The sequence below is a fragment of the Theobroma cacao genome, chromosome 5 (genome assembly GCF_053813885.1).
Source record: "Theobroma cacao isolate CCN51 chromosome 5, ASM5381388v1, whole genome shotgun sequence".
NCBI classification, from domain to species: domain Eukaryota; kingdom Viridiplantae; phylum Streptophyta; class Magnoliopsida; order Malvales; family Malvaceae; genus Theobroma; species Theobroma cacao.
In genome coordinates, this window is record NC_142643.1 from 43,814,320 (window position 1) to 43,836,441 (window position 22,122).

General features: G+C 34.4%; 2 protein-coding genes across 2 annotated transcripts; both read left to right on the forward strand.

Moving 5' to 3' along the window:
* The first annotated feature begins 1,710 nt into the window (after positions 1 to 1,710).
* LOC108662309 (germin-like protein subfamily 1 member 14) lies at positions 1,711 to 2,854 on the forward strand. The gene is made up of 2 exons (XM_018122004.2): positions 1,711 to 1,919; positions 2,102 to 2,854. The coding sequence occupies exons 1-2, from the start codon at positions 1,793 to 1,795 to the stop codon at positions 2,647 to 2,649; spliced, it is 675 nt and encodes a 224-aa protein (XP_017977493.2). The 5' UTR covers positions 1,711 to 1,792; the 3' UTR covers positions 2,650 to 2,854.
* Positions 2,855 to 5,391: 2,537 nt separating this feature from the next.
* LOC18599990 (germin-like protein subfamily 1 member 13) lies at positions 5,392 to 6,461 on the forward strand. Its single transcript, XM_018120817.2, has 2 exons — positions 5,392 to 5,591; positions 5,734 to 6,461. Exons 1-2 carry the CDS (start codon positions 5,465 to 5,467, stop codon positions 6,285 to 6,287), a joined length of 681 nt encoding a protein of 226 aa, XP_017976306.2. The 5' UTR covers positions 5,392 to 5,464; the 3' UTR covers positions 6,288 to 6,461.
* Positions 6,462 to 22,122: the final 15,661 nt, after the last annotated feature.

Sequence of the window (22,122 nt, forward strand, 5' to 3'; positions counted from 1 at the left end):
GCAGCAGGTATTATATCAGAAAATTTACTCAAAGCAGTTAGTAAGAGACCTTCCTCGTGGTTAAAGTTATAGTTACTTGAACCTTTTCTTTTTTTAATTTACAGTTGAATCGGCTTACCAGAACTCATTTGTAGTAACTCATGACAAACGCAACCTTTGAATCTATTTTTTTTCATGTTTTTTTAACTAAGAAAACAATTTCTGTGTCAAGAAAAATGCTTCTGTTCTAACTTCTTTTGGCATATAATAATTAAACCAGATTCTTTGGCCCCTACCTGTCCACAGCTCTATCCAAAGAATTGAGCCTGAAAAATATGAAACTCTTCTTTGAAAAGGAAATAAAAAAAAAAAAAACTGTGTAAAGTAGAAACTGCCACATTGGAATGAAGATTGATTTGATACCAGAAACCTAATGTCAGTACCAACCTTGTCTTAAACAATTACTGGTGAACATTTAAACAAAGAGGGGAACGAGTCTCAGAAGTAGTTTACTTTCTTGCCACGTGAAAGACTAGCTACGCAACAATTGGGTCTTTAGACACAAAATTTTCTGAAAATTAAGTAGGCTGTGAACATCAGTCTTAGATGTTGCAGTCCCTTTGACATTAGATTGGTTGTGCTTTACCTACCAATATCTTACCAACTCTTCTTTATTTTTCCTTGATCAAGTTGCGCCAAGAAATCTGGCTATATTCATTGCCCCTCCTTGGGCAATGTGCTTTTCTGATTAGTTCAATTAACATATATAGAAACCACCAAAGCCTCCTCAACGTTCATAGAGCAAGGATCTATGTATAATAGTCAATACTCAAGTTATTTTCAATTCATATGAATTCCGACTGATTCTCATACCAACTAAGTGGCCAAAATGATAAAACAAAGATTTAGCGGTAAAGCAAGGCTAATTAATCTTACAAGAAATTGATGTTTTCCATGTAATAAGCATAGATGTCATAGGTTAAGTATCTATGAACATGTCAGAATAGACTTTTCAACCCGAGATATCTTCAGCCAAAAAACCAGAAGCTCTAAGTCTTAACGTAAATTTATTGCAACTGTGTTCCATGAATCATGCTATTAATTTGTATATCAATTTATTGAGTTCTATGTAAAATCTGTTGGCCTGTTGCACCAACAAAATAAATAATAAATTCACATTTAGTACCTTAATTGAATTAAGGAGAAAAAATAGGCCACCAAGAGAAAGAAATAGTCTTGCTATCATTAATTAGTACTGTTTTAAGAAATTAGAATGATAAGATGGAAAATCATATGCAATTTCTAGATCTTGTACTGCTAAATAAGTAACATTCAACATGGATGGTGAACTGTCAGGAAAGTGATAGATAGTATAGAGGCATACCATTGGATAAGAGCCCATACAGTTTAAGAGTAGATATAGAATTCTAAAGTCAAACGAGAGATTGGTTGCCTGACTTTCAGATGCAACCTACACTCTGAAAACATCATAGACAGAAATATGACAACTTCCAAGACCAATTTTTCAATAATGTAAACATAAGGATGAGTAAAATAAACCAGCATAATGAATAAATGAGTGAAACTTTTTTGGAGATTAATTAATGATTCTTCTTGAAAAGTCTTTACCTGCTAGTTAATGAAAATATTGACCTGGTCATTGGCTTCCATCTATTTTTTTTTCTTTTGAAAAGCCATTGGTTTCCATCTATAAATAGCACTGCCTGCCATTCAAAGTTTCTCACTCTTCTCCAAAACCAATAGCATACAACTAGCTAACTCAAAGTAAGCAAAGCTTAGCTGGTATATCATAATGAAAGGAATTCACTGCTTCCTTGTTGCTTTTACCCTCTTGGCTTTTGCTAACTCATTAGCATCAGCCTTTGACCCTAGTCCTCTCCAGGACTTTTGTGTGGCTATCAACGACACCAAGAATGGCGGTAGGCATTTAGTTTAATTATGTTTTCAGGACTTTATGTTATATTCATGATGCCAATGCCTGAGCTGAAGGACTTTCAGCTTAGGAGGAATATTTTTTTAATAATATAATAGCATTGCTAAAAGGTACTATGCTTTTGCATGGGATGATATACGTACATCGACTAACCTGTCTTTCCTGCAGTGTTTGTAAATGGGAAGTTCTGCAAGGACCCAAAGCTCGCAGTAGCAGATGACTTCTTCTATTCAGGCCTCAACATGCCAGGAAACACATCAAATCCAGTTGGATCAAATGTCACTACTGTCAATGTTGACCAAATACCAGGACTTAACACCCTTGGCATATCTCTGGTTCGAATTGACTATGCACCTTATGGTGGCCTAAATCCCCCTCACACTCACCCCCGTGGCACTGAAATCCTAGTGGTCGTGGAGGGCACACTCTATGTTGGTTTCGTTACATCCAACCCGGAGAACCGTCTCTTCACTAAAGTCCTAAATCCTGGAGATGTTTTTGTTTTCCCAATTGGTTTGATCCACTTCCAGTTCAATATAGGGAAAACAGCGGCTGTCGCCTTTGCTGGTCTCAGCAGCCAAAATGCAGGGGTTATAACTATTGCTAAGGCAGTCTTTGGCTCAAACCCACCAATCAAGCCGGATGTTCTCACAAAGGCCTTCCAGTTGGACAAGAATGTGGTTAGCTATCTTCAGTCCCGGTTCTGGTCAGATTAAAAACTAATTTAAGAGCCAAGTCAAAACCCAGAAGTTTGTTGCTTGTTTTGAATAATGTTGCCATTAATTTTCTACATGAAAGTCATATTATTCTACTTACTGTAATACAATAAACAGGCTGGTTGATGATGGACCTCTCCAGTCTCCTCTGTCCTTGTGATCATTCTGGGTATAAAAATCATAATATATATACGTCAATTTGCAATCTTTCTCTCATGCTCACATGTGTATGCAAGGTAAAAAGCAGATAGAATTTTACATATACAAGTCAAGTAACTTCGAAGCAATATACTTTGTATTCTTTTGCGAGTGTCAAAATACAGTGCAAAAATGAGAGGTTGATTACCCAGTGGTCTGAGGTGTGCACTAGTAATGATAAACATTGTCTGATGAAGAGGTTGAGATATGAACTACTTCAACATAACATTATAATCAGAGAAATCAGATTAGGGTGAAAATTAGACAGGATATTAATTTGCTGACTCTTGGGGTTGAATCAATTACATATTCAACACCAAACCCTGCCTTCCCCTGCAAGGTACACTGCATATAAAATAATTCTGAAGGTGGAATTCTACAAAACCAAATGCCTTACCTGTTAGATAAGTTGGTATGTTCAACTTCGATCCAATTAATTGTGTCCAAAACATCACTAAGAAGACAAGACATGTCCCTCACTTTGTAGAGTAGCCTGGTAGATATTAGGTGGAAAAAAAATTTGAGGTGCAGAACGTTCTCTCAGTATGCTTGTGAGACTAACTAAGGTTTTTTATTTTTATTTTCTTTAATGGCCAGACAAGTTGATGAGTTGTTAGACAATCTAGAATTGGAATATATCCATTAGGATACTAAAGAGTTAAATCTGTAATGAATTGATTTTGTGACTCGGTGAAGTCAGTTGCTTATTGATGTAATTAGATCTTGGATACTGGTGTATGAGCCTAAACCGAAGCTGTCAGTTTGTCCATATATTAAAGTACAAATGCCTTGCCCTTGCTGCTACATTTTGCCACAGCTATCTACTTCATCTGTTAGCTCAGGGCCTTGCACAATCAACATGTTGGTTACTTGCTCCTTTACTTCCTTTTCTGTTTCGGCCTTTTTCAGTAATTCAGTTGTTTTAAAATTGAGTGATCTTACAAGAACTCATGAGTCATGACAAATTTGAAAGACAAGTCCCTATAAATGTCAAGAGAAATGCTTCTGCTCTTAATTTCTTGTGGCATCTAATTAACTACGTATGCTTCTTTGCCTAATATTAATCTGATGACAGGTAGAAGCTGCCATGAAAATATGAAACGCTTCTCAGAACACATCATAAGATAAACTGATTAATTACAAAGGATACATATATAATGTCAGCAACAAATTTGAATTAAATAATAACATGTGATCTCTCACATAAATATGATTCAAAGTCTTTGAAGTTACAGAAGTCTTCAAGCTTACCTTTTTTTTTTCACGTCTGGATGACTGACTAGGCAAATTTGAGTCATTACACGTTACACAGTCACAATTGAAAGTTGCAATCCATTGAACAGGATCTGCATAGTATAATCTGTTGATAATTTTTTTGTAGCTCAATGTCATTATCACCTACCAATACTTTTAACAACTATTCTTATTGTTCATTAATAATGTTATGCAAGATAATTAATCACTTTCTATTTTGCCATTAGGCTTCCTTGGTTAGATCACCAAATAAAGAAATCACCAAGTGACCTCAATGCTCAATGATTATTCATGTCTGCGAGAGTTACAACTGAGTCATCACCCACAATCTTGAAACAGTTTCTTCCAGCCACAGTTTTGCCAATTATAAGATCAATTCAAAGCAGCCCTAATTAATTTTTGGCTAATTGAGGATGTTTGAGTCTAGCATGGTTAATTGAACTTGCAAGAAATTACTAATGTTGTGAATGTGATAAGCACAGATGTAATATGTTTGAGTATTCATGAACATGTCAGATTAGACTTTGTCAATTGAGACTATATAATATGTTGATTGGGGATAAAGTTAGAAACCTTAAATGTAGCATAAGTTTTTGTCTCATTAGCACTTCTTAGATCATGCTAATTACAAAGAATGAATTGAGTTCAACGGACAAAACTTTGCCAGTTGTTAGCAGCAACTCCAGATATAAATGAAATTATCTCACTCAAATAATGAATAAAAAAAAGGACAAAGTTGAAGGTATGAAGAAGAGTATGTAAACCTGTTTATGATGAGTTCATATTTGATGGTATGTGATGCACTTCGTAAATATCTATAAACTTATTTACTAAGTAAACATTCATTTGCTACCTAATCCAAAATTTTTTATAAATGTTTGTAATTTCAAAGAAGTGGCAATCAAGTTATTACTTTTTCATAATGTGGAGAATTATAACCCAACTGCAGGTTATCAAATATGAACTTGTTAATTTCTAGCATTTCTTTCCACAAAGGCAACACAGAATCCATCAACGCATAAAACTTCAATCCAAAACGAAAAATATAGGAAAGATACATAGAAGTCTTGAGTGAATTAAGACCTGTTCCACGACAATGTTAGAATGATGTGAGACATGGATGAGGAAAACGGGACTAGAAAGTGTAGTTGTTGTAGAATGATTCATCTCCCAAATAGAAAATAACTAGTTGTAAAGGCACATGGCCAGTAGTCACTAACTTCATTGAGAGGAAACAAGGACCAGTTCATTTATTTTCCATATATAAATAGACCTTTCTGCCATGCGGGATTTCTCACCCCTCTCCCAAGTACTAGCATACAGCTCCACAAAGTAGGATAGATTTCCTGCCAGCGGAATTCTAATGAAAGGAGTTCAACTTTTCGTTGTAGCTTCTGCCTTCTTGGCCTTCGCTTGGTCATTGGCCTCAGCTTCTGACCCTAGCCCTCTCCAAGACTTCTGTGTAGCCATCAATGACACCAAGGATGGCGGTATGTTATAGTATTATGTTTTGTTTCTCAGGACTTTCATGTTAATTATTATTTTATGTCAATGACTATAATGGATGCAAAGGCTTCCATTCCGAGCAATATTTTTCTTCATAATTAACTAGCATTGCTTTCATTGATGCAGTGTTCGTAAATGGGAAGTTCTGCAAGGACCCAAAGCTTGCCAAGGCAGAAGACTTCTTCTATTCAGGGCTCAATATCCCCAGAAACACATCAAATCCAGTGGGATCAACTGTGACTCCTGTCAATGTTGCACAAATACTAGGACTTAACACTCTTGGCATATCTCTTGCTCGAATTGACTATGCTCCGTACGGTGGCCTAAACCCCCCTCACACTCATCCTCGAGCCACTGAGATCCTAGTAGTTTTAGAGGGCACACTTTATGTTGGCTTTGTTACATCGAACCCGGAGAATCGTCTCATCACCAAAGTCTTGTACCCTGGAGATGTGTTTGTTTTCCCAGTTGGTCTCATCCACTTCCAGCTTAATATAGGGAAAACCAATGCAGTTGCCTTTGCTGGTCTCAGCAGCCAAAATCCAGGAGTTATCACTATTGCAAATGCAGTCTTTGGCTCAAAGCCTCCCATCAATCCTGATGTTCTCACCAAGGCCTTCCAGCTGGACAAGAATATCGTTACCTCTCTTCAGTCCCGGTTCTGGTGGGACAACAATTAATTTGAATAATGTGTCATGAATCCATAAGATATTGAAATTTTTTATTTTGAATAATGTGTCATCCATCTTCTTTCCTATTGTCGTGAACCTAATTATAAGGCATCAAGTGATTACATTTGTACCTCTCCTTTGCTGTGTTCAGCATTCTATATATTAAAATTTTTTAAGCCATAACATTGCATTCTATGTATTCTGTGCTCCTTTGAACATGTGGAGGGAAATTTATAATTAGTGGTTAATTGTGCAATGCTGTCAAGAGTGAGAGATGTACAATTGGTGAAGTTGATATTTGCAGACCTCATTAGAAAATTAATGGGGCAAGTTAATCAGTATAGTTAGCAAAAAAGACTATAACTTTGGCAAATAAAGAGTGCAGCGAAGGTTAAATAAAATGTGTACAATTAACATCCCACAACCTCTCCTCCTTTTTCCTCCTAAGGAAACCCTAAAGGAATAATAATTCTGATCCCTTCAGATGCATGCATGATAAGCATGTTTCCTAGTTTACAGGTCAATTCTCCAAACTATAAGACCTTAAATGCAACCAGAGGAAAAAACAAGATCAGGAAGCATTAGGTGTTAACATGATCTGGTGAGACGACAGCAATTATTAATATAAATGATCACAGTGAAATGAGACCTATTAGTTACTAAAGCTTTTAATTGAGTGTGTGGCCTGCAACATCGATCCTTGAATTTGGGCAAATGATGTCTAACCTTACAAGAACTTAAGGGTAACTAATGTGTGCATGCCAAACTTTTATCAAACAATAATGTGAATAATGATTGTGTTAGAACACCAAACTGAAAACTTAGAAATTGGCTTCGAGGCGTGTATCAATGCCACTGCCCTTGAGGTTTTATTCGCTCACACTTGTAATGTGCAAAAGAGTTTCTGGCGTATAAACCTTGAAGATACAATGAAGCCCAATGATTGACGGCGTTTTGCACTGACGAAATCAATCCACTGAGCACTCACTAGAATATAACAAGATTATCAAACTTCTATAATATTTTTCTACAGGAAAATAGTATAGAAGAAAACTTGAGAAATTTGAGAAAGGAAGGAAAGTTTTTTGTTTTTCTGATGTGTGTTCTGTTGGATAGAGGGAGTCTCTTTTATAGGCATAAATGCCTGTTCCCAACAGACACTGTTTGTGTCTGTTTCAAAGAGTTGCTTCCTGTTGGTCTTTTCCAACAGACGTAACTTTTTTTCTTATTTATTTATTTATTTATTTTTTATTTATTTCCAACAGACACAACCTTTCTTTTAATTTAATTTCCAACAGTCACAATTTTTCCTTTTATTAAGTTATGAAATCATATATTTTTTTTTATTTGAAAATATCCAACAATCCCCCACCATTTTCAAATTAATTCAAATTTTCGATAATCTTGGAAATCAATTGCATAAATGAAGGTGTCTTCCGATTGAACCTTCACTTAGTGAAAACATATTAAAGTTAATCGAAATTGCATGGTAGACTATGCTTTGAACCAGCTATTCCATTTGGTTAACCGAATACATCTCACACAACGATTTCAATATCAATGAATGCACAGTATCTCATGATGCTTTAATGGCCATGCGTTTGTATCTTCTTTTCATGAGTGCTGTTAAAGCCAAGCTCTTGAACTCCTAGAAGCGGCCACACTTCACACTCACATAGGTAGATCCCATGAATGCCCCTGTAACTAAAACATTATAACAAATTATGTTATGGGTCTATTAAGATATATAAATCATCCTTTTCTTATCATTACAGGTACCTAGCACTTCACTTAAGATAAAATATATTATATTATAGTGCTAGCAGCCACATACAAATGATGTACTTTATCTCATTGAACTCAAGACTTGACGTTATACCAAGCGTTGAGTCGAGTTTCCACCATTGGTGACTTTCAATTTATGAGTTTGAGTCCCATCCCTTTTGAGGTCTTATTTACAAGATCTCTAGCAAGATTTTTTGTTAAAAGATCTATCAAGTTTTCACTAGACCTCACAAAAGTTATAGTGATCACTCCATCAAAAATTAACTGTCGAACACAGCTATGTCTTAATCCAATATGTCTAGACTTTCCATTATACACTTGGCTATATGCTTTTGCTAGAGTTGCTTCACTATCACAATGGATAGAAATTGGAGAAATTGGTTTAGGCCATAAAGACACACCATAGAGTAAAGTTCTTAGCCATTCAGCTTTTTTGGTGGCAGCAGCCAATGCAACAAATTCGGCTATCATGGTAGAATCAGTTATACATGTTTGTTTCTTGAACCTCCAAGAAATGGCACCCCCACCAAGCATGAAGATCCATCACTTGTAGAAGCATGATCTTCTAAACTTGTAATCCAACTAGCATCTAAATATCCTTCTAGTACTGATGGATATCCATTATAGCAAAGTCCATAATTAATTGTTTTCTTTAAATATCTTAGTACTCGATTTATGGCTTGCCAATGCAAAGTACCTGGATTACTTGTATATCTACTTAACTTTCCAACAGCAAATGCTATATCTGGCCTTGTACATGTCATTGCATACATCAAGCAACCAATTACTCTTGCATATTGTAATTGATCAATAGTCCACCGGCATTAGGTACTAATTTAATTTGAGGATCCATGGGTGTAGATGCTAGTATACAATTAGTAAGATTAAACTTTTCAAGCACTTTTTCAATGTAGTGAGATTGAGATAAAGTTATGTTATTTTCATCTCGAAATATTTTAATTCCTAAAATGATATCTGCTACACCCATATCTTTCATTGCAAAGTTTTTTGACAAAAACTTCTTTGTTTCCTCGATTTGTTCTAAATTCGTACTAAAAATTAACATATCATCCACATATAAGCAAATTATAACACCTTTACCATTTTGAAATTTGCTATATATGCACTTGTCAGATTCATTTATGTTGTAGCCATTAGCTAAAACAATTTTGTCAAATTTTTTATTCCATTGTTTGGGTGCTTGTTTAAGCCTATACAATGATTTGACAAGTTTACAAACTTTATACTCTTGTCCTGAAACAACAAACCTTTCTGGTTGTTCCATGTAGACTTCCTCTTCTAATTCACCGTTTAAAAATGTTGTTTTGACATCCATTTGGTGAATTGCCAGCTTATTAATTGATGCAAGGGAGATTAAAAGTCTAATTGTAGCAATTCTTGCTACTGGATCATAAGTATCAAAGTAGTCAATCCCTTGCTTTTGTGTAAATCCTTTGGCTACTAATCTAGCTTTGAATTTGTCTATGGTTCCATCTACTTTAATTTTCCTTTTGAAAATCCATTTACAACCAATTGGTTTGGAACCTGGTGGAAGATCAACCAAAATCTAAGTATTATTTCCCATTATTGAGTCTGTCTCATCATTGATTACTTCCTTCCAAAATGCAGAATCTTGAGACTTCATTGCCTCATCATATGTAACAAGGTCTGATTCTAAATTAAAACAATAAGGAATCTTGTTGTCAATATTTTCCCCTATTCTTTCTACTAGGAACATATAAAAGTCTGGATCAAAATCTTTTACCTTTCTAGCCCTTTTGCTTTTCCTTATTTCCAGTCTAGATTCATCATTATCTTCATTTTATTCCAATGGAATGACATTTGACTGAATTGATTGTAGTGGCTGTAGTTGTCTTAAAACAGATTTGAATCTATTTTCATCAAATATTGCATCTCTTGATTCAATAACAGTATTGACAGGAATTGAATCATTTGGTTCAATTACCATGAACCTGTATGCTTTACTATGTTGTGCATATCCTATGAATATGCATTCTATTCCTCTTTCACCCAATTTTTTTCTTTTAGGTTCTGAAATTTTAACTACAGCTCTACATTCCCAAACTTTCATATAATTAAGGTTTGGTTTCCTTTTCTTCCATTGCTCATATGGGATCATTTTGGTTTCCTTTATAGGAACTTTATTTAATATATGACAAGCTGTTAACAAAGCTTCTCCCCAAAAACCTTTTCCAATTCCTGAATATGATAACATAGCATTTACCATTTCAGTCAAGACCCTATTCTTCCTTTCTGCTACACCATTATGTTGTGGTGTGTAAGGTGTTGAAATATGATGGATTATCCCAATTGAGGCAAAATAACTTGGACTATAATATTCTCCACCTCTATCCGATCTTAAACACTTGATAAAAGATTCACTTTGTAATTCAACTTCTGATTTATAAACCTTAAATTTATCAAGTACTTCATCTTTAGAATGCAACAAATATACATAGCAATATCTAGAGAAATCATCAATGAATGTGACAAAATATTTCTTTCCAGCTAATGTAGGTGTACTATGCATATCACACACATCACTATGTATTAATTCAAATAATTTGGTATTTCTTTTAACTTTAGAAAAATGATTTCTAGTTATTTTTGTTAGCATGCATGTATTACATTTATCAATATTTGGACTGAATTTTGGAATTAAGTCCATTTTATACATGTCATCCAATCTTCTATAATTTAAATGTCCTAATCTATAATGCCATAAATAAGAAGATTCAACCATATAAGCAGAAACATCTATCTTATTATTGACAATATTTAGTTTGAACATTCCATCACACATGTAACCTTTCCCAACAAAAATTCCCCTTTTGTACAGAATGAATTTATCTGCCTCAAATACAAGCTTGAAACCAAACTTATTTAATAGACTTCCAAACACTAAATTTTTCCTAACTTCTAGAACATAGAATACATCTTTCAAAGTTAAAGTTTTTCCAGAAGTGAATTGAAGTTCAACAGTCCCTTTGCCTTTAATCATTGTTGTAGAAGAATTTCCCATGTATAGGAAATTTTCACACTCACTTGGTACGAAATTCTTGAAAAGACTCTTATCATTGCACACATGTTTTGTTGCTCCAGAATCAACCCACCAAGCATCATTTTCTTCAAGCACATTGATTTCAGAAATCATAGCAATAAAATTTTCAGAAGCTATTCTTTTTGAAGAATTATTTTTCTTCTTCAATAATCGACATTCATTCTTGAAATGTCCTGGTTTTCCACAATAGAAACATGTGCTTTTATTTTGTCTTTTGAATTTCGAACCATTAGCAATCTGCTTGAACTTCTTTTTGGCAAGTTTAGTGGTTTGTCCTTCCTCTACAACATGTACTTTGGCTTCACCAGAAACAACAACTTGTTCTTGTTTCTTATATTCCTCTTCAATTCGAAGATGATTTGCCAAAGCCTCAATAGTTATTTCTTCCTTTTTGTGTTTTAGACTTCTTTTAAAGTCTTTCCATGATGGAGGAAGTTTGTCTATAATGGAGGATACAATTATAGTTTCATCCATTTTCATTTTATATTGTCTAAACTGATTAAGCATTCTTTCAATTTCTCATAGTTGTTCTATAACAGAACGCCCATCAACCATTTGATACTTAATAAAGCGACTAATTATAAATTTCTTACTTGTTGCATCTTCTGTCATGTACCTAGCTTCCAGTTTGTCCCATAATTCTTTTGCAGTAGCCTCATCTGGTCTGTGTCAAATAAACCATCAGCCAAACCATTCAAGATGTGACCTTTGCACATATAATCGACATTTTCCATTTTTTCCTTTCTCTCGTTGCAGCAACAAACTCATTTTCTTCTTCTTTTGGTCTAGGTGTAGTCAAAACATAGACAACTTTCAAGGTTGATAGTAGGAAATGCATCTTCTTTTGCCATCTTAGAAAGTTACCACCATCAAACCGATCTAATTTTATAAAGTCAGAAGCCAATTTTCTTAGTGTCCCACTTGCAGCAACCATTGTTGAAACAAAAATAAAACCTTAAGATTGTTAGAACACTAAACTGAAAACTTAGAAATTGGCTTCAAGGCATGTATCAATGCCACTGTCCTTAAGGTTTTATTCGCCCCCACTTGTAGTGTGCAAAAGAGTTTTCGACGTATAAACCTTGAAGATACAATGAAACCCAATGATTGACGGCGTTTTGCACTGACGAAATCAATCCACTGAGCACTCACCGGAATATAACAAGATTATCAAACTTCTATAATATTTTTCTGCAGGAAAATAGTATAGAAGAAAACTTGAGAAATTTGAGAAAATAAGGAAAATTTTTTGTTTTTCTTATGTGTGTTTTGTTGGATAAAGGGAGTCTCTTTTATAGGCATAAATGCCTGTTCCCAACAGACACTGTTTGTGTCTGTTTCAAAGAGTTGCTTCCTGTTGGTCTTTTCCAACAGACGTAACTCTTTTTCTTATTTATTTATTTTTTTAATTTTATTTATCTATTTCCAACAGACACAACCCTTCTTTTAATTTAATTTCCAATAGTCACAATTTTTCCTTTTATTAATATATGAAATCATATATTTTTTTTATTGGAAAATATCCAACAAATTGTTGAATATTGATGACTTTTTTATCTACAAACGAAGCTACTGCAGAGGAAGAGGTAATGGTGATTTCAAGGGCCTGAAGTTCAAAAGGAACAAGAAGATGTCAGATTCAATTTTACTTGTTTGTTTTTATTGTTTATTTTATGTTAGTTGAAAAGTCAAAATTTAGCTACTTGAATTAATTGGTAGTGTATGATTCATTGTGCCAGGGTATCTTTCATTCCAACACCCTCGGTCGTTGTAATGCTAGATGGCTTCATTTGGTTTGCTATTTCTTTTTACATGTTCTTTCTGTTTGAACAGCATATTTATTGGTTGTTAAAATGAAATGCAACGGAGAAGCCGTTTTTGAGGAAATAGTATTTTTCTCTCTCTTCTCTCTTGACTATTCTCTCTCCTATTCATCATTTTCATCCTTTGAATATTCAAAGGTTTTAACATGGTATCAGAACAAATATAAGGATCTTAAGGGATTATTGGTGCTATTTACTTGTTAATCTACCTTGCTTTGTTTGTTGTTCATCCGATTGTGATTGTTTTTTTTTTCATGGCCATAGCTGGGTTCGGTACATCAGCTCCACTGGTTTTTTTTTTGGAAAAACTATGTTTTATGGTCAGTCAAAATGAAGTCCTACTTGAAGGCTTTCAACATTTGGGAAGCTATGGAAACTAGGGCTGAGCCAATGCTAAGACATGCCAACCCAACCATTGCACAGATGAAGCAACATGAAGAGGACATAGCTAAGAGGTATAAAGCTTTGTCTTGCTTGCAATCTACTGTCACTGATGAAATATTTGCAAGAATAATGCATTTCAAAAATCTAAAAGAAGTTTGGGATCACTTGAAGGATGAATTTCAGGGTAGTGAAAGAACCAAACAGATTCAGGTTTTGAACTTAACCAGGCAATTTGAAATGCTAAGTATGGATGAAGATGAACCTATTAGAATGTTTTCTAGAAGATTAATGGCTATAGTGAACCAACGTAGGTTGTTAGGGAAAACGATGCTTGAAGACAAATTAGTTAGCAAAATGCTAGTGAGTCTTTAACATCGGGGTGCTGTAACGACACTTGGGCATTGTGAAAGACAACAATCGTGGCGAGGATGAAAACTAAAGTGAATCACCAATTTTGGCAAGGTTGGAAACCCCATTGAGGTGAAAAATAGCCAAAATCCCACTTTGGTTAGATAAGCCAAAGATACTAAAACCTCTTACTCTTTAAAAAGAGCATAAAGAAATAAGCACTCTTACTTAAGAAAATATTATTTATTAACTCTCAACTTAAATGTGTATAATAACTAAGCCTCAAGTCCTATTTATAGTATTATAGACCCATATCCTAATAAAACTCTACTCCTAGTTGTCTAATATAATTAGAATAAGTAATAAAAGATTTAAATAAAATAGGTGTTCTATTCCTAAATAGAACATGACTATCCTAATTAAATACTAATTCTTAAAAGTATTAAAATAAAAATAAGAAAAGAATCATAATTTAAATAGAATAAAAAACTAAATCCTAAATCAACTAAATTAGCAAAAACTAAATTAATAAAATATAATCTTAGATGCTCCTGCGTCATTCTCCTCGGGTCAAAAAAACTTGGCTCTGAGGAGTAGGCTTTGACAAAGTCCTCATAATGTCTAGATCCACATACTGTCATAGTCCATACCAACCATTCGAACAATTCATCCATTGTTTTAAAGGTTGTTTTCCATTTATCTCCAAGTTGTATTCGAATTTGATGATATCCTCTCTTCAAATCTATCTTCAAAAACACCTTAGAACCAATGAGTTGATCAAGCATGTTATCCAATCGAGTAATAGGAAAATCATACTTAACTATAGTCTTGTTAACGGCATGGTTGTCCACAAAACTTCTTGATAAGTTTCCCAAACTTTTGTTGACCAATTTTGTTTAATCATGCTTGGATAAGGGTGAAGATATTTCATTCTCCTTAAAGACTAATAAGAGACATAAATGGTTTGACTCACAATAAGCTTTGTTTAAGCCAGATACAGTGATGAGTGCTTTATCTTCCACTTATCTCTTTAGTCGGTCTTCTGGCTTTAATGGAGTCAACATAATTTTTACTCCATCCTTAATAAAGGAATAAGTATTCTTGTATCCATCATGGTAAGCTCGACGATCATATTGCCATGGGTATCCTAACAACAAATGGCATGCATCCATTGGAATAACATCACACCAGACTCTATCTTTATACTTATTTCCAATAGAGAATTGAACACAACAACGCTTTGCTACCTTAACTTTGTTTCCTTTTCTCAACTATTGTAGCTTGTAAGGATGAGGATGTACTTCAGTTGGAAGTTTCAACTTTTCTACCATGTAGTTAGCAACAACATTCTCACAACTTCCACTATCAATAATGACATTACAAACTTTCCCTTGGGATGTGAACCTTGTATAGAATATGTTATGAAGAAGCCAACTTTCATCTTCAGTCATCATGGCAGTGTTAAGGTTATGATGAACAACGAGAGCTTTTCCATGGTCAGCAGAAACTTCTTCTATCTTTTCGTTGTTGAATATTTGTAGCTCATCCTTTATTTCGTCATCATATTCATCATCTGGTTCTAATTTTTCCCAATCCACACAATCTTCTTCTTCTACTAAGGAAATAATTCTTTTCTTCGGACAATCAGAAGCAATATGCCCAAATCCTTGGCATTTGAAGCATTTTTTGTTGACATTAGAAGCACGAGTAAAAGTAGTCTCTTTATCGTTTCTGCTTACAGTTTTGGAAGAGTTTACCTTTGGAGGCGGATTAGTTGTTGAACTTTGACTTCCATGGTTTGAGGTAGATTTTTGTTGTCTAGATGAACTCATTGAGCGTTTCCTTGATCGTTGTTTCTCAATCTTTAGTGCTAATTTGATGACATCATTTAAGTTTCAATATGGTTGTAGTTGACCAACAGTTGCAATTTCAACATTGAGACCCCTACGATAACGAGTTACAGTTTGTTCTTCTGGTTCATGGACATCACACTTCATGTGTAGTTATTTGAACTCCATTGTATATTCTTCCACCAATATTATTTTTTGCCTCAAGTTATGAAATTTAATAAAAATTTCTTGTCGATAATGCTTAGGAAGGAACTTACGTTTGAGCTCTCGACGCATTTTATCCTATATTCTGATCTTATTGCACCCTTTTCTTTCTCGTTGTTGTTTGAGATTTTCCTACCAAATAGAGGCATGCTCCTTCAATTTAATTGCCACAAGCTTCACAAGTTTTTCATTAGGAATATCTTTGAGCTCGAAAACTCTTTTCACTTTGTAGAGCCAGTTAAGGAAGTTATTAGGATGAAGTCTTCCTTTAAACTCAAGAATGTCGACTTTGATTCCCAAATCTTTGGTAGCAATAGTTTTCAAGCGACGAATAGGTACTTATTCATCAAAGGATGAATTTTGATGAAACGGGTTTGTGTCATTCTCTTCATCACTAGAGTTATTATTGTTTAATTGAGCATCACGTCTTACGAGTTGCACATGTAATTCTTGAATTTGCTGACGTAATTCTATAATCTCAATCTTGTGATCATCTTTTTGACTATTTTGACATCTTGGCGGCATTTTATTGTATGGTGATAATGTGGTGATGTAGAAAAAAAAAGTCGACGATATAACTATAAAGCAATAAATAAAATTACCCGAACAGGGAGTATTGAAACTCGACAGCGAACCTAAACTTATGCAGCGAACAATGATTCAATCGCTCTGATACTAAACTAACACCAAGGCATTGTAAAGACACTTGGGCGTTGTGAAAGACACCAATCGTGGCGAAATTGAAAACCCCACTAAGGTGAATCATTAATCTTGGCAAGGTTGAAAACCCCACTAAGGTGAATCATTAATCTTGGCAAGGTTGAAAACCCCACTAAGGTGAAAATTAGCCAAAATCCCACTTTGGTTAGCTAGGCCAAAGATACTAAAACCTCTTACTCTTTAAAAAAGGCCTAGAGAAATAAGCACTCCTACTTAAGAAAATATTATTTATTAACTCTTAACTTGAATGTGTATAATAATTAAGCCTAAGGGTCCTATTTATAGTATTATAGACCCATATCCTAATAAAACTCTACTCCTAGTTGTCCAATACAATTAGAATAATTAATGAAAGATTTAAATAAAATAAGTGTTCTATTCCTAAATAGAACATGACTATCCTAATCAAATACTAATTCTTAAAAGTATAAAAATAAAATAAGAAAAGAATCATAATCTAAATAGAATAAAGAAAATAAATCTTAAATTAACTAAATTAGCAAAAACTAAATTTAATAAAATACAATCTTAGACGCTCCTGCATCAATCTTCCTGAAAAATATGAATCTAAGATCTCCTCATTGGAGGATTTTAAAGATTTAGCACAAATCACCTTAAAGGAGCTTATGAATGCTTTAGAAGGGTTGGAATAGAGGAGAGCTTTTAGACAGAAGAAAGCAGTTGATAGTGCTCTTGTAGCTAGAACTAAGAACTTGAAATTGGGTGGTAATAGTTCAAAGAAAACTGATAGAGAGAAAAAGGAGAAAGGGAGGAAAGTGAGTGAAAACAAGTCAGGAAAGCAGAAATCTAAGTTTCCTCCTTGCACACACTGCAAGAAGACCACACATACTACTAAATTTTGTTGGTTTAGACCAAATGTCAAGTGTAGGTCCTGTGGTTAGCTAGGACATGTTGAAAGAGTATGTAAAAACAAGAGTTCACATCTTGATGAGAATGTTGCAATTTCAGAGGAAGTGCAAAGTACAGATGAGGTGTTGCTCATGGTTCGAGAGGTCAGTAGTTCAGACAAGAAAAATTTGTGGCTGATAGATAGTGCTTGTTCAAATCATTTAACTGGAGATAAAAGTCAGTTTACCTTATTGAACAGGAGCTATAAGGCTAAGGTGGAGATTGGTGATGGGTCATTTCTTAGGATTTTTGGTATAGGGATAGTAGCTGTCCAGACTCAAGTAGGCAACAAATACATACGTGATGTCTATTTTGTCCCTCAAGGCACTCAAAATTTACTTAGTGTTGGTCAGCACACCGAGAATCATTATTCACTTTTATTTAAAGGTTAATATAGTACCATTTTTTATCCTAAAGGTGAGAAGGCGTTGACTATAGAGATAAAGAATAAATGCTACCCTATTGACTGAAAAAGGGCAGCAAGCAAGGCTTTTATCAACTGTGTTGATGATTTTGAATTATGGCACAAGAGATTTAGACATGTCAACTACCTTTCTCTACAAAGGATGTACTCTCAAAAGTTGGTTGATGGCTTACCTAAGTTTGAAAAACCTGAGTTACTATGTGGGATATGTTAGATAGGCAAGCAATGCAGGCTTCCATTCCCAAAAGAAAGGAAGTGGAAAGCATTCAAAAAGCTGTAGCTCATACATACTGATTTAGGAGGCCCCATGAAAACTGTCTCTCTAGGTGGCAGTAAGTATTATATTATATTTATTGATGATCTAACCAAGTATTGCTGGATTTACTTTCTTAAGCTCAAGTTAGAAGCTTTATCTTATTTTGTTAAGTTCAAGAACTTGGTAGAAAATCAAGCAAATGTGAGTATAAAGGTTCTCAAGAGTGACAATGGTAAGGAATACACTGCTAGAGAGTTTGAAAATTTCTTGTCTGACTTTGGCATCACTCATCAACTAACTATTGCACATAGTCCTCAACAGAATGGAGTTTCTAAGAGGAAAAACATAACTCTAATGTAGATGGCAAGATGTTTGTTAAATCAGAAGCACTTGCCAAAACATTTTTGGGCAGAAGCTATGAATACAGCAAACTATATTTTGAACTTGACACAAACATGAACTTTTGATAGATATAACACCATTTGAGGTATGGTTTGGGTACAAACTTTCAATAACTCACTTAAGAGTATTTGGAAGCATTTGTTATGCAAAGGTTCCTAATTAAAGCAAGACTAAGTTGGATGAAAAAAGTATTGTGGCCATTCATATTGGATACAGTGAGGTCTCGAAAGGATACAAACTGTATAATGTGAAGACTCATAAGATTTTTGTTAGTAGAGATATCAACTTTGATGAACATTCTTACTAGAATTGGGAGAAGTTAGCTGTTGATTCCTTGAATTTTTCAAACTTGGCGCAAGAACTGTCAATGAGAGAAGATGATGCAGAAGTAGATATTGAAGATGAAAGTCTTGTTGTGAGGGGTACAAGGTCATTGCAAGATATTTATACTAGGTGTAATATGGTAGTGTGTGAACCTGTTAGTTATGCAAAAGTTACAACAAACAGAAAGTGGGTGCAAGCAATGGAGTAAGAAATGCTGATGATTGAAAAGAATGGTACTTGGTTAGTGGTGGATAAACCAACAGATCAGCATGTAATTGAAACAAAGTGGATTTTTAAGACAAAGCTTAGTGCTGATGGAACAGTGAATACGTACAAAGCAAAATTGGTGGTAAAAGGGTATTCTCAGATTTATGGAGTGGACTATTGGGAGAATTTTGCTCCGATTGCAAGACATGACACAATAAGGTTGTTGGTTGCATTGGCTACTCGAGAAGGTTGGAATATCTAGCATCTTAAAGTGAAATTAGCTTTTTTGAATCACTATCTTACTGAAGACATCTATATTCATTAACCAAAAGGGTTCATCAAACTAAGGATTAAGGACAAAGTCTGCAAATTGGTGAAAGCATTGTATGGTTTAAAACAAGCTCCAAGGGCCTGGTATGACAGAACTGACTCATTCCTTATTGCTAAAGGCTTTCAAAGGAGTCAAAATGAGCCTACACTATATGTTAGTAGTCTTATAGTTTCTGTCAAGGTAATTATCTCCATGTATGTTGATGATTTATTACTTACTGGTTCGGATGTTAGTTTCTTAAGTGTTTTTAAGAACAAGTTGATGAAAGAATTTGAAATGACTGACTTGGGAAAAATGCACTATTTTTTGGGATTACAATTCATTCAAAGGTCAGATTATATTTGCATACATCAAAGTAAATATGCAAATGAAATTCTAAAGAAGTTTCACATGGAGAAATGTAAAGCTATGGATACTCATTTAGCTTCAAACTATAGATTAACCAAGGATGATGGTACCCCGAAAGCTCAATGTACAGAAGCATCATTGGAAGTCTACTTTATTTAACTGCTTCAAGACCAGATATCATGTTCTCTGCTTGTTTGCTGTCTTGATTTATGCAAAGTCCTTCACAAACTCACTTTGCAGCAGCTAAGAGAGTTTTGAGGTACAATAAAGGAACAATAGTTTTAGGCTTGAAGTTTGAGAAGAAGAAAAGCTCTGTTCTTATGGGATATTGTAGTAGTGACTGGGCAAGAAGTCTTAATGGCTCTAAAAGCACATCTGGTTATTGCTTTTCACTTGGCAGTGCAGTTTTTAGTTGGAATTAAAAAAAGCAGGAGGTGGTGGCTCAATCTTCTACAAAAGCAAAATATATTGCTGCTACTACAAATCATGTGATTTGGTTGAGAAAAGTCTTCCATGATCTGAGGTATAACTACGGGAAGGGTACACTATTATACACTAACAACAAATTTGCTATTTTAATTGCTAAAAACCCTATGCAGTATGGTAGGACAAAACACATTAAAGTGAAGTTTCATGCAATTCGAGAGGCTGTGAAAGATGAAGAAGTTGATATTCAGCATTGTGGCACTACACTACAGTTAGCAAATATCTTAACTAAAAGTCTAAGTAAGGATCAGTTCATGTTTTTGAGATTTGAGTTGGGTATTTGCAGTTCAAACACCAAGGAAGTGTGTTGAATGTTGACGACTTTTTAATCTACAAACAAAGCTACTGCAGAGGAAGAGGTAATGATGATTTCAAGGACCTGAAGTTCAAAAGGAACAAGAAGATGTCAGATTCAATTTACTTGTTTGTTCTTTATTGTTTATTTTATATTAGTTGAAAAGTCAAAATTTAGCTACTTGAATTAATTGGTAGTGTATGAGTCATTGTGCCAGGGAATCTTTCAATCTAGCACCCTCGGTTTTTGTAATGCCAGATGGCTTCATCTGGTTTGCTATTTCTTTTTACATGTTCTCTCTCTTTGAATAGCATATATATTTGTTGTTAAAATGAAACGCGGTGGAGAAGCCATTTTTAAGGAAATAGCATTTTTCTCTCCCTTCTCTCTCGACTATTCTCTCCCCAGTTCATCATCTTCATCCTATGAATATTGAAAGGTTTTAACAATCATTTAATAATAAGAGTAAGTCTCACCCAGCAAGGACAAAGTGAATTAAAGTAATAGCAATTTTCCAATACTTTCTCATCTAAATGTTTGAATGTTGTGAACACTCATGTTTGGATGTTGAATCAGCTCAACTTAGTTTGCCTTTTATAGTTATCAGATATTATAAAAGAAGATAAAAGGAACAAATATATTTACTTATTCTTCTTTCTAAAACCATATGTTTATACTTAGTAAAACAAAGTTTAGAAGATTTTCCTGACAACTTATAATTTTTGTTTATGTTCAGGATTTCTGTGATCTTTCGATAATTATTATTATATGTTTATCTTTGTAGTATTTAGCAAGTTAACTGACTGATTCACCATTTTGCCTTTCTGCTTAAACAACAGTTCAAAAAAGAAACGAAAAAATAATAAAAGGAAAAACATAGCCTAATCGATCCACTTTAGCCTACTCAGGCCAGGGTTTAATATGCACTTCAGAAGTTAACTAACTGATTTACCATTTTGCTTTTCTGCTTTTCTTCATTGTTGCTCACATCTAAAGTTCTCAAACTGTTGCGTTAGTGATTAGTTCAAATTTCTCCGCTCTTCAAGAAGTGGTCAAATTTTGCAATTTGCCAATTCAAGCTAGGTTAATCTTGCAAGAAACCTTGCTTTTTTAGTCAAGTGGCCATATGTTTTATTGTCCAGGAACATGTCACATTAGACTTTGTCAACTGAGACAAAAACTTTACAGAGTCTCTCTGCCTTACAGGTTTGGTACGTCCTTTTTGCTACATTCAATTTTTGGCAATAGTACTACTTCAGTCACACTATTGGTTTGAGTACCTTTTTCTTTCTGAATACAGAACATTATTTTTTTATCTGAGCTGCTCTCCAAATATGATTTATTGAATCATAAATTTGTAGCCCGAATTTCCGTTGAAGTGCAATGGACTACTTACATGTGTCATCTGCCACAGCTGCAAATGCAAGCATGTCTAATTTAAATATTATGAAAAGGAAGAAGTACCTGTAAGGGAAACTGTCAACTTTTGAATTGCAAGATCAATTAGCTGAAGTGCCGGCATCCTGCAGCAATTATCAATTTGTGCTAAAGTCAAGGAACTAGGTCAGTTTAAATTCAGTACCAATGTTCACAAACAAGGAAAGGAAGGAAACTTTTGATATGTACAACAAGACCACTTCCATGTCTAAATGCTGTGATGTAAGCA